Source organism: Oncorhynchus gorbuscha, linkage group LG01, assembly GCF_021184085.1.
Source record: "Oncorhynchus gorbuscha isolate QuinsamMale2020 ecotype Even-year linkage group LG01, OgorEven_v1.0, whole genome shotgun sequence".
Lineage (NCBI taxonomy): Eukaryota > Metazoa > Chordata > Actinopteri > Salmoniformes > Salmonidae > Oncorhynchus > Oncorhynchus gorbuscha.
The window spans coordinates 16,517,362-16,530,123 of record NC_060173.1 but is presented as its reverse complement, the minus strand read 5'-3'; the positions used below and the strand labels follow the sequence as shown (position 1 = coordinate 16,530,123).

General features: G+C 39.4%; 2 protein-coding genes across 2 annotated transcripts in view; both read right to left on the bottom strand.

The window, feature by feature from the left end:
* Nucleotides 1-8,046: 8,046 nt before the first annotated feature.
* LOC123998566 (vacuolar protein sorting-associated protein 4A-like) lies at nt 8,047-11,104 on the bottom strand. Its single transcript, XM_046303571.1, is given in 3 exon segments — nt 8,047-8,876; nt 10,758-10,866; nt 10,868-11,104. Coding segments are annotated over 3 exon segments (342 nt in total). The 5' UTR covers nt 10,999-11,104; the 3' UTR covers nt 8,047-8,774.
* A 148-nt stretch (nt 11,105-11,252) lies between these two features.
* Nucleotides 11,253-12,762, bottom strand: part of LOC123998426 (carbohydrate sulfotransferase 8-like) — a 131,153-nt gene continuing 129,643 nt past the window's right edge. The window contains exon 5 of the mRNA XM_046303503.1: nt 11,253-12,762. This exon is cut by the window's right edge and continues 792 nt beyond it. The gene's annotated coding sequence lies outside the window, so the exon portion shown is untranslated.

Genomic DNA, 12,762 nt, shown 5'->3' with positions numbered 1-12,762 from the left:
GAGAGCATGATGAAACAGAGAAGACACTGTCTGTCTTGCTGAGTTTTGATGCGGAGTCTTTACCCAACAAAGTTGGAGTTGTACAGAAGGTGTCCTATGCTGAGGCAGAATCTTCCATTTCAGTTGCTCCTCCTCAATTACTAATGCCACCCAAGTTATTTTTGACAGGTTTCAGAGATGGACTGACATCCTCTCGAGTCAAGTGTCCTAACTCTATTGTGTGAAGACACCTTTAATAGTCCTATCTGCTATGGTGGCTTTTAAATGATTGGTAGACACACGTTTGTTGTTGAGGTAGAACCTTCTCTATTCCAGAAACAATGGGGATAGGGTTAGGTTAAATGATTAGGGTAAAAGTTACCTAATGTGCTAAGTACTTGCAAAGTAGCCCACACGAGATAAAAGCCATATACAATAGAACCCAGACCAATTTAAACTACAGTCTGTAATCACCAATCTGCCTGCCCCTCATAACCCACGTTGAAACTTTGATTTGTATTTTCAAATACTACAGACAAAATGTCACACAGACATAACACTGAACATTTAAAAACACAAGCTGCAAACCAACAATGGATACATACCAACGGTGTACTGAATTAGCTGTATATAATGGACTAAACAACTATAGGCTACACTCAGACTCATGTTAATTACTGTGAATGCAGAAAACCACGATAGGGTAGGCAACTGCCACACCCCATGATCGGGTTTAGCCTTATGTATTACGTCATATAGAAGAGCGCCTTACAACTCGTTGCGGCTCTATTAACCAAAAACACATGGGAGAGTGCACGCACTCCTATCCTTTTCATATGCAGACCAAAATCCCGCTGATCATTTTCTTCTTTGGTATATTGCATTTGCACAATTTAGTGTGCATGCCGCCACCTACTGGATTCCAAAAAACTGATTTTTGGGAGGGTATCTAAACTTTACTATTTATATTTGTACTTTAAAAAAAACTTTTACTTCACTACATTCCAAAATAAATTATGTGCTTTTTACTCCATGCATTTTCCTTGAAAGCCTAAATTCCTCTCAATTTCAGAGGCAGTCGGGAGGACCAGGGATGTTCTCTTGATAATTGTGTGAATGGCGAACTCACTAAACATATGCTTCGTTTGTAAATATTGTCTTAGTGTTGGAGCTTGCCCCTGGGTATCCTTAGATATAAAATGTAAAATAAAATGGTACTGTATGTGTAACAGTATACCTTCCGTCCCTCTCCTCGCCCCAACCTGGCGCTCAAAAAGTAGCATTATGGCTCCTCTATCTTGGAGTCCACATAAACCCAAATTTACCACATAAATATTCCTTACCTTTGCTGTTCTTCCATCAGAAGACCTGGAAGGAATTATACTTACCAAAAATAGCGTTTAGTTTTGCAGTCTGTGTCTTTCGGTTCTCAAACACGACACATTTCGGTTGAAATGTAGCCAGAAGTCAAGTGGATGCGCACCAAAACGTCAAACTTACATATTATATGTCGACTAAACTTATCAAACTAAGTTCATAATCAAGCTTTAACATGTTATAAAGGTGTACAGCAATCGTGAGGACGAACAGAAACGCATGCATTGTATAATCGATCTTGGAAAAAAGACAGGACCGGAGCAGAGCGTGCATACATTTACATTACATTTAAGTCATTTAGCAGACGCTCTTATCCAGAGCGACTTACAAATTGGTGCATTCACCTTATGGCATCCAGTGGAACAGTCACTTTACAATAGTGCATCTAAATCTTAAAGGGGGGTGAGAAGGATTACTTATCCTATCCTAGGTATTCCTTAAAGAGGTGGGGTTTCAGGTGTCTCCGGAAGGTGGTGATTGACTCCGCTGTCCTGGCGTCGTGAGGGAGTTTATTCCACCATTGGGGGGCCGGAGCAGCGAACAGTTTTGACTGGGCTGAGCGGGAACTGTACTTCCTCAGTGGTAGGGAGGCGAGCAGGCCAGAGGAGGATGAACGAAGTGCCCTTGTTTGGGTGTAGGGCCTGATCAGAGCCTGGAGGTACTGAGGTGCCGTGACCTGTTTTTTTCGCGTGACCGAAAGGTTTCTGCCCACCAAAACTCTCGTGAGCGCGCGATTCTCACAGTGAGAAGCCCCATTGAAAGCTGAGATCGCGCTGAAGACAGAGAGACTGTTCCCAGACCTGTAAGTGCTTGGGAAGGGTGGTGGCGATGACGTCAAAGTTGGGCCAACTTTTCTGATGACAAGAGAGAGTTTGGGAGAATGACTGCCCTGAGAGTTCTGTTTTACATACAGACATAATTTAAACGGTTTTAGAAGCTTTAGAGTGTTTTCTATTCAATAATATTTTTTATTTGCATATATTAGCAACTTTTGACAAAAAAAAATTATGTTTACTATGGGCACGCAATTACTCCAGCGGGGGCAGTAGACAGCCCTATCCCCAATTAAGTATATTTTAGTAATTACAGTTCCTTTTGATACTAAGTATATGTAAAACCAAATACTTTAAAACTTTTACTCAAGTAGGATTGTACTGGGCGAATTTCACTTTTACTTGAGTCATTTTCTGATAAGGTGTCTTTACTTTTACTCAAGTATGACAATCGGGTACTTTTTCCACCACTGCAAATGACCAAAATAAATAAATAAACTAAACCAAACTACTTTTCTGTTAAAAACAACAGATCTGATCCCGACACAGCCTCAAGAGGAGCCTGGGAAGGTGGGCCATCTCCCGGCGCCAGTACCCCTTGCAAGTCTTCCGATGTAAACTCCTGATGTCCCAAACCCTTTTCTGCCGCAGCCACAATAATGTCCAGTTTCTTTGACTTCTTTGGCACTTCAGCCTTACAGTTTATAACTGTGGCAATGAACACCCACAAAATAAACTTTGTTAACACACAGGGTGTCTTTTGACAAGCAGCAAACATTTACTATAGGTTGTGGAGCATCGACTACCATATGTTCACTGGTGTTACTTGTTTTCTCAACCATTTAAATTGCTTCCGCATAGGAGATTCGATTGACCGCTCTAACTTTTGCCACCTCAATCTCCTTCTCCCTTACAGGGCACTCTAAGACCTCATGATCCCCACCACAATTGTAAGTCATCCTTCTACACACCGTTCTTCAGTGTACTCCGTCCGTCTGACACACTTGAAACATGGCCAAATACTTTACCATTTTTACACGGCAATGGTTTGGGAACTAAAGCTCTTCCAGTGAATCTTACATAACCAAGTTTCACATGCGTAGTTAGATCTTTATTTTTTTTAAACAGAACCGACAGACTCTACTCCTTGAAGCGCCTGCTTCACCACCTTCAACACCTCAAACGCGTCTCCCAGATATGCATCCTTAATCAACAAACAAATTCCAAGAAGTTCCAAATTCCTCCACGACAATTTGAGATAGTTTCCTTTCTGTTCCATTCTCTGACACTACTGTTGTCCATTCATCTTCACCAACTTTGCTCAACGCACTGATTCAATCCCCGGCAATCCACTTCCACCATCTTAATTCCCACTCATTTACCATGCCTTTATTTTTATACCAGCTTTTTCGTATATCTGAAAGGGGTAGGGGGTAAAAAACAAACATGGAAAAATAAAAGACACCTAAAGACCTAGTCATGATTCCTGCATTTTCACAAACCCTGCAACCAAATTACAGGTATCCGGTTTGTGTGAATGGTTCTCTGCTTTTTTGCCAACCTGATCTCAGAGCATTTTGTATTATTCCGTATGTAAATCCTGGACACTCCATTTAGTATTATATGTTACAAATTACAATTTGTGTTATATGTAACAAATTTCAAAACATACAATATGTTACACATGTTCAAAACATATAATATGTTAGGAATTTGCTAAATGTATGATATGTTATGATATGTTAGCTAGCTGGCTAACGTTAGCTAGGCTAGGGGTTAGGGTAAAGGTTAAGGTTAAGTTTAGGAGTTAGGTTAAAGGGTTTTAAGGTTGGGGGAAGGATTCTCTAAAAGGGTTAAGGTTATGGTTAGGGGAAGGGTTAAGGTGAGGGCTAGGGGAAGAATTAGCTAACATGCTAATTAGTTGCAAATTAGCTAAGAAAGTAGTAAGTAGTTGCAAAGTTGCTAATTAGCTACAATGCAAAAATTGTCAGTGATGAGATTTGAACTCTCAACGTTTGCTTTGCTAGATGTTACCCATCCACCCTGAGCAACCACATTGCTTTGGATTTTGCCTGTCAATCTGTTTTATGTAACCATACCAAATGTAACATATCGTACTAATTTGTTTCCCGGATTTACGTTTACTGTATTACGTCTAGTCTATGAGACCAGGCTGTTTTTGCAGGTAAATTTAAGTTGTGGCAAAAACAACCAGTTTTGATGTTTTCATCTGATTGTCAAACAATCACTTCAAAGGGCTCCTTTTTTATTAGCGCACATTCATCCCCCAAAAAAGGCATTGGGCGTGGATCAGAAAACCAGTCAGCAGTGGTGTAAAGTACTTCAGTAAAAATACTTTAAAGTACTACTTGAGTATTTTTGGGGGTATCTGTACATATTTGGTGAGTATGCAGACCATGGAAGAACTGGGACATTTTCAGCTTCCAGGAATTGTGAACGGAGCCTTGTGACATGGGGCATTATAATGCTAAAACATGAAGCGATGGCGGTGGATGAATGGCACCATAATGGGCCTCAGGATCTCGTCACGGTATCTCTGTGCATTCAAATTGCATGCCAATTGCACACTCCTTCAAAACTTCTGTGCTGTGTGTAATGATCTGTGTATTGATCATGCTGTTTAATCAGCTTCTTGATATGTCACACCTGTCAGGTGGATGGATTATCTTTGTAAAGGAGAAACTAACAGGGATTGTGCACAAATATGTAGAGAGATCAACTCTTCGTGGGTGTGGAACATTTCAGGGATCTTTCATTTCAGCTCATGAAACATGGGACCAACACTTTACATGTTGTGTTTACATTTTTGTTCTCTATATAACATTTACAATTCAAAGCTAAGGCATTGAAAGGCAAAGGTGAAAGGTTTCACAATAAACCCATGTCTTTTGTTTGATCTTATCTTTAATTCAAATTAGTGTCCCAATTAGTTTAATGTTGATGCATACATTGTAAAATTTGACTAAATACTGCCTCTATGTAGCTGTTGTAAGATGAAACATAGCCTACCGTGATAGGTGTCAAAAAGGCCTGCTTACATTTCTCCAACCCCGCTTTGTTGTTGTTTTAACGGCGGGTTGACCCTTAAGCAAGAAAAGCTATTACGTTATCTGTTCAAGATGTACATGTTGCATTACGTTATCCGGCAAGTTATTCAATTAACTGGTTTTATTACATTAAATATCTAAAGTTATTACATTTACAAAAGTTATTAGATTAACCGGTGTTATTACACTAACTGCTGTTACAGGCCTCTTGGTTGAACTTCGGTTAACTTGGTAGCTTGTTGGAGTGCATATTCACACACTCATTTGTTTGTACTTATCCTTCTTCACACTCAGGTTTGAGTGTCTCTTTCAGCCCCACCATTTCTTCCCCAGAACTGTTTACTGTACAATAGAAACAAGACATGATGCGGTCAAACAACCTATATTATCCCTATGGGAAAATGGGTTAGTAAGCAAGAGTAACATTACCATTACAGTGAAAAACAGTCAAATACACTCCATTTACAAATAAGTGTCAGTATTTACAGCCATGACAAGAGGTTTGCATTGCCACTCCCACAAGTCAAGTCAAATGGTGTTTTGAAAGTCATGAGGGAGTCTTAGTTAACCACCAGATCCCTTCATTAATATATCACCCTGGACCTTTCTCATGGCTACCCATGTATTTCCATGGAAATATAATGTTTAATTGGAAAGTAATAAATATAGAGATATTTGTAAATGTAATATACTAACTATTACTCTTGTTAAAAATATGAAACAGTACTACATTTGGTGAAGAGCACATTATGACTTGTTTAGGACTCGAAACTCAAAGTTTAGAACTTGAAACTTGACTTGATACTTGTCATTCTTGACTTGAGACTTGACTCGGACTTGCCTGTCTTGACATGGGACTTCACTTGGGACTTGAGTGCTAAGACTTGAGACTTACTTGTAACTTGTAAAAAAATGACTTGGTCCCACCTCTGGTATGTATTAATTTGTGGATGTCCATCTTCCATTTTGTATAACGTTACGAATTACAATTCGTATGATATGTTATGAATTCCATTTCGTATCAGTGGAAGCGGAGGACCCCCGCAGTGAATTTCATAAAAATAAAAATTGTGAAATAATAAAAAAGGAATCCTTTTTAGATAAAGCTATACTAGATATATTCACGTCACCAAAGAATTTATCAAAACCAGTGAAGGCTCTTGAGGAGAGGACGGGTCATAATAATGTCTGGAACGAAGCGAATGGAATGGCATTAAACCATGTGTTTAATGTATTTGATACCATTCCATAAATTCTGTTCCAGCCATTACCACGGGCCATGTCCTCCCAAATGAAGGTGTCACCAACCTCCTGTGATTAAAACACATTGTTTTAACAGCACTCTCTGGGGTAGCACCATGATGTAACTGGATTACAGCTTGTTTCTGTCCTGCTCTGGGTACATTGACTTTAATACAAAACCTAGGGGGCTCATGGTTCTCACCCCTTTCCATAGATCAAAGGATCAGATAATGAACCTAGTGCTGAAAGCATAAGCTACAGCTAGCTAGTGCACATTTGATTTGCCACTTGTGCATCAATTGTGGTGAGTAGATGACTCAAAGAGATAGAAAGACAATAGTTGAACAGTTTTGTACAAATTCATTTCTTCAAAAAAGAATGAGAAACAAGAAAGAGAGAGAGAGAGAGAGAGACAGAGAGAGACAGAGAGAGAGAGACAGAGAGAGAGGGAGAGAGAGAGAGAGAGAGAGAGAGAGAGAGAGAGAGAGAGAGAGAGAGAGAGAGAGGGACAGAGAGAGAGACAGAGAGACAGAGAGAGAGACAGAGAGAGAGAGAGAGAGAGAGAGAGAGAGAGAGAGAGAGAGAGAGAGAGAGAGAGAGAGACAGAGAGAGAGAGAGAGAGAGAGAGAGAGAGAGACAGAGAGAGACAGAGAGAGAGAGAGAGAGAGAGAGAGAGAGAGAGAGAGAGAGAGAGAGAGAGAGAGTAATACAACAACATCAATTTGAACAACTATCTAGTGTCCGTTAAAAAGCCTAACTAATGATGGGATTGGGATTTTTTATTTTTGCCTTATTACTTTACACTGCCCCAGTCTCTCTGTAGTATGTGTTATATAACTCCATTATATGGGCTCTGTATTAAATTAATGTGTAACTCTTGAGGTGCAGCCATTTTCTTCTTTACAGGTATGACAGCAAAAGTAAGATGTAAGTTTAATGTAAAGTTAAAATAAAGTAATAACAAGCACATCTTTTTTTATTTTATTTGTCTTTTATTAAGTCAGGGTAACTTGGTCATCATGGCTACGTGTAACAGCAGTGTGTCACACCTTGGTCTTAGTATTTTGTGTTTTCGTTATTTATTTGGTCAGGCCAGGGTTTGACATGGATTTATTTTTGTTGTGTTTTCTTATTGGGGTTTTAGTAGGCATTGGGATTGCGGCTGAGTAGGGGTGTCTAGCATAGGCTTGGCTGCCTGAGGCGGTTCTCAATCAGAGTCAGGTAATTCTCGTTGTCTCTGATTGGGAACCATATTTAGGTAGCCTAGGTTTCACTGTGTGTTTTGTGGGTGATTGTTCCTGTCTTTGTGTTTGCACCAGATAGGGCTGTTTCGGTTTTCGTTATTTCATTTAGTTATTTTTGTAGTTTCTGTATGTATAGTTTTTCCTTCATTAAAATATCATGAATCATCATCACGCTGCATTTTGGTCCAATCCTTGTTCTATCTCTTTGTCAGAGGAGGAGATAGAGAGCCGTTACACAGTGAGAACCCCTCTGGGACCCAAACTGACTTCAGTATTACTCAACCAATATTCCCCCAATTATACAGAGACATAGCAATACTATCATGACAGCAGTATTGGAACAATATGAAAGTGTATCGTGGAACTATTATTTTCAATGTTCAAATCCAGCAATAAAAAAGAGCTTCAGTCAAAATGAAAATATAATGCCGAAAAATACAGAGAAATACTTCAATGGAAACACCTCTCAATGATGAGCTCTGTACATCATCAGTCATGCATTCACAACAACAATGTTGATGAAATGAAATATAATAAATAATCATAAATACTGTAAGGAACACTGCCTATAATGAAGGGGGTAGCTTTAGTGTGGACTGGGACAAGTGGCAAACCTGGTGCAGCTATGGTCAGTCAATACTCAAGGAATTTAAAAGCAAAGTAAAGCGAGCAATCATACACATAAAATACATATATTAAGACTTACACACTGAATAAAACACATGCAATTACACACATGCAAGACAAGACAAGAAAATGACGTAAAGTAATTGTTCAAAGCGGTTCAACACCACTCCATCATAATGAGTCACTTCAAAAAACAACTTAAAAAAGTGCAGGATGGCAAATAAAGAAATAGTATTTTAGTCTACAGGAATCTGTGTATGATCACAGGGAAAGAATATGCATGAAGTAAAAATGCTCCATCATTCTTGCCAATGCAGCTTAGCCAAACAAGTCCAAGTTTCTAGTGTGGTAGTACTGTAGCTTCTGTAGCCACTACTGTTTTTGACAGGAGGATGTACGAATGGGGCTTGCGAGGAGGAGAGACAGGGTGAGGAGAAGTGAACTCCCCGGGTGACTAGGACCTTTCAGCCCTCCTGTCCAAAGTCCTCTGTGAACTTCCTGATCTTGAACAAGTCCTCAGTGTTGACTGTGGGCCGTGTGGGGGATAGTGAGAGCAGCATGTCAGACTGGAGGGCAGAGGGACACAGAGAAGACCAACAAAAGCATTAGCATAGTTCAGCAATTACACAAATGTGAGAGTCAGTGTGCAATGCCAGGATGTGTAAGTTGAAACAACATGTTCCAGCATGTTTGTGAGCTGTGAATGTAAATGTCAATGAACACAGTGAGTATGTCTGTGCTGTGAATGTAAATGTCAATGAACACAGTGAGTATGTCTGTGCTGTGAATGTAAACGTCAATGAACACAGTGAGTATGTCTGTGCTGTGAATGTAAATGTCAATGAACACAGTGAGTATGTCTGTGCTGTGAATGTAAATGTCAATGAACACAGTGAGTATGTCTGTGCTGTGAATGTAAATGTCAATGAACACAGTGAGTATGTCTGTGCTGTGAATGTAAACGTCAATGAACACAGTGAGTATGTCTGTGCTGTGAATGTAAATGTCAATGAACACAGTGAGTATGTCTGTGCTGTGAATGTAAATGTCAATGAACACAGTGAGTATGTCTGTGCTGTGAATGTAAATGTCAATGAACACAGTGAGTATGTCTGTGCTGTGAATGTAAATGTCAATGAACACAGTGAGTATGTCTGTGCTGTGAATGTAAATGTCAATGAACACAGTGAGTATGTCTGTGCTGTGAATGTAAATGTCAATGAACACAGTGAGTATGTCTGTGCTGTGAATGTAAATGTCAATGAACACAGTGAGTATGTCTGTGCTGTGAATGTAAATGTCAATGAACACAGTGAGTATGTCTGTGCTGTGAATGTAAATGTCAATGAACACAGTGAGTATGTCTGTGCTGTGAATGTAAACGTCAATGAACACAGTGAGTATGTCTGTGCTGTGAATGTAAATGTCAATGAACACAGTGAGTATGTCTGTGCTGTGAATGTAAATGTCAATGAACACAGTGAGTATGTCTGTGCTGTGAATGTAAATGTCAATGAACACAGTGAGTATGTCTGTGCTGTGAATGTAAATTTCAATGAACACAGTGAGTATGTCTGTGCTGTGAATGTAAATGTCAATGAACACAGTGAGTATGTCTGTGCTGTGAATGTAAATGTCAATGAACACAGTGAGTATGTCTGTGCTGTGAATGTAAATGTCAATGAACACAGTGAGTATGTCTGTGCTGTGAATGTAAATGTCAATGAACACAGTGAGTATGTCTGTGCTGTGAATGTAAATGTCAATGAACACAGTGAGTATGTCTGTGCTGTGAATGTAAATGTCAATGAACACAGAGAGTATGTCTGTGCTGTGAATGTAAATGTCAATGAACACAGTGAGTATGTCTGTGCTGTGAATGTAAATGTCAATGAACACAGTGAGTATGTCTGTGCTGTGAATGGCAAATCAAATCAAATGTTATTTGTCACATGCACCAAATACAACAGTGAAATACTTCCTTACAAGCCCTTAACCAACAATGTTTTAAGAAGGTAAGAAAAAAAGAAAAATAAGTGTTAAGTAAAAAATATATAAGTAAATATATAAGTAGAAAATAGAAAATAAAAAGTTACAAATAATTCAAAAGCATCAGTAAAATAACAATAGCGAGGCTATTAGCGAGGCTACAGAGTTAATGTGCGGGGGCACAGGTTAGTCGAGGTAATTGAGGTAATATGTACATGTAGGTAGAGTTAAAGTGACTATACATAGATAACAAACAGAGAATAGTAGCAGCGTAAAAGGGGGGGCAATGTAAATAGCCATTTGATTAGCTTTTCAGGAGTCTTATGACTTGGGGGTAGAAGCTGTTGAGAAGCCTCTTGGACCTAGACTTGGCGTTCCGGTACCACTTGCCGTGCGGTAGCAGAGGGAACAGTCTAAGACTAGGGTGGCTGGAGTCTTTGACAATGTGTTTTTCTTACCATGCAGATGATGGGCTCCGGAATTTTGTCGCTAGGCACATCCATCCAGGTCAATCCTATGGCTCCCAGGTCCCCAGGCGAGCACGGGGTCAGAAGGTCATCTACCATCAAGGGCATCTCATACGATGACGCTGACATCGGCCCGGGAGTAGCTTTCTGTCTTTTTGGCGAGCTTACACAGGTCTGAGTCACTGATGCTGTGACGCGTGTTGCCCAGGTGCAGCCGGAACATCCGGGACATAGCTGGCTGTTCTAGGAGAGGGATGTAGATATGCTTCTCAAACCTGATGGTGACATGATGCACTGATGAGAATGCTTGATAATAACTTTATTGTGTTTGTTAGGAAATGATTTTTCAGCTTGAACAACGTAAAACATTTCCCATTGAATAGTTATTGTTCTACACTCTTAGAAAAAAGGGTTCCAAAAGGGTTCTTTGTAACACACTTTTGTCACTTTTCCAAAAACCAGATTTAGAAAAACAACAGAGAAATGTTTTTGTTTAATTAGCAAAGGCTTGATAAAACATTTATTAAATGGTAATGGTGCTTTAAAACCCAAACAAATTAAAACTCAAACAAAATTAGCCAAATTGGCAGTGTTAAGGCTAGGGGATTGAAATCGTGTTTGTAGATAGAACACTTCTGCACAGACATGTAAAAACAATACATTTACTCTTTACAGTGTAATCATTAGTATTGTAACATGAGGCCCATACAATGACCCAGAAACCCTATTGTACCCTACAGTGGGGTCCTTCTGTAGCTCAGTTGGTAGAGCATGGCGCTTGTAACGCCAGGGTAGTGGGTTCGATCCCCGGGACCACCCATACGTAGAATGTAATGCACACATGACTGTAAGTCGCTTTGGATAAAAGCGTCTGCTAAATGGCATATATATATATATATATATATAAGATCATGAACCCACAGTTGTATCTGAAAGGCAATATTTTACATTTTAGTAATTTAGCAGACGCTCTTATCCACTCTTATCCAGAGTGACTTATATTAGTGAGTGCATACATTTTGATACTTACTGGTCCTCTGTGGGAATCGAACCCACAACCCTGGCAGCACCATGCTCTACCAACTGAGCTACCAACTGACATTGATATATTTTTCCTGTCCCTTATTTCTTGTGTTTCCTGTCCCTTAGTTTGTTTTCATTTAGCAGGTGCTCTTATCCAGAGCAACTTACAGGAGCGATTAGTGTTACAGGTCCTGCTCAAGGGAACATCGGCAGATTTTTCACCTAATTGGCTCGGGATTTGCACCAGCGACCTTTCAGTTACTGGTCCGACGCTCTTAACCGCTAAGCTACCTTCCGCCTTGAGGTACGTGCTGTAACAAGTTTATTGTATGTTCTGTATGTAAAATAGAAAACAAATACCTCAAGAGCAAATGTGGTTTTGAAATCAAATTGAATGATATTCAAATGGTCTAAGACACCTGGTACTTCTCATCAGTAGGCAATGTAGGATTTCAGTAACTGTGAAGTATTTCAGATTTCAGTATCTGCTGCAGTATCTGCAAACACTAGTCTTTGCTTTGGGAGAGTATAGCTAGGCTCTCTTTTCCTTCTTTTTATAAAGGTCTGCAGAATAACAAGACACGTTTTCCTTTTTAAAAGTCACATGATTGACGATGACCCAAAATGACAAGTATACCTTCATATAACAAGGCTGAAAAAAATAAGAAAATGAAGAGATGATAATAAAGTCTTCACTCAGAGTATAGGTCACTTCATAGAAGTCATTATGCTGTTGATTGAGAGCAATATCTCGTTGATTGTTGAGAGGATGTTGTATGTAGGCTATGTCTGCCAATCAATAAAAGTGCATTTGACAAAGAAAGCACATCAGTTCGCACACTATACAAAGTGTTATGACCAAAAGCTGTACAACCTATGCTCAAAGTAATTACATCAAATCATAATTGTAACCAGATGTAAATAAGACACGTAGAATACTTTACATCAATGTGTCTGTAGTGCTTATTCAAGT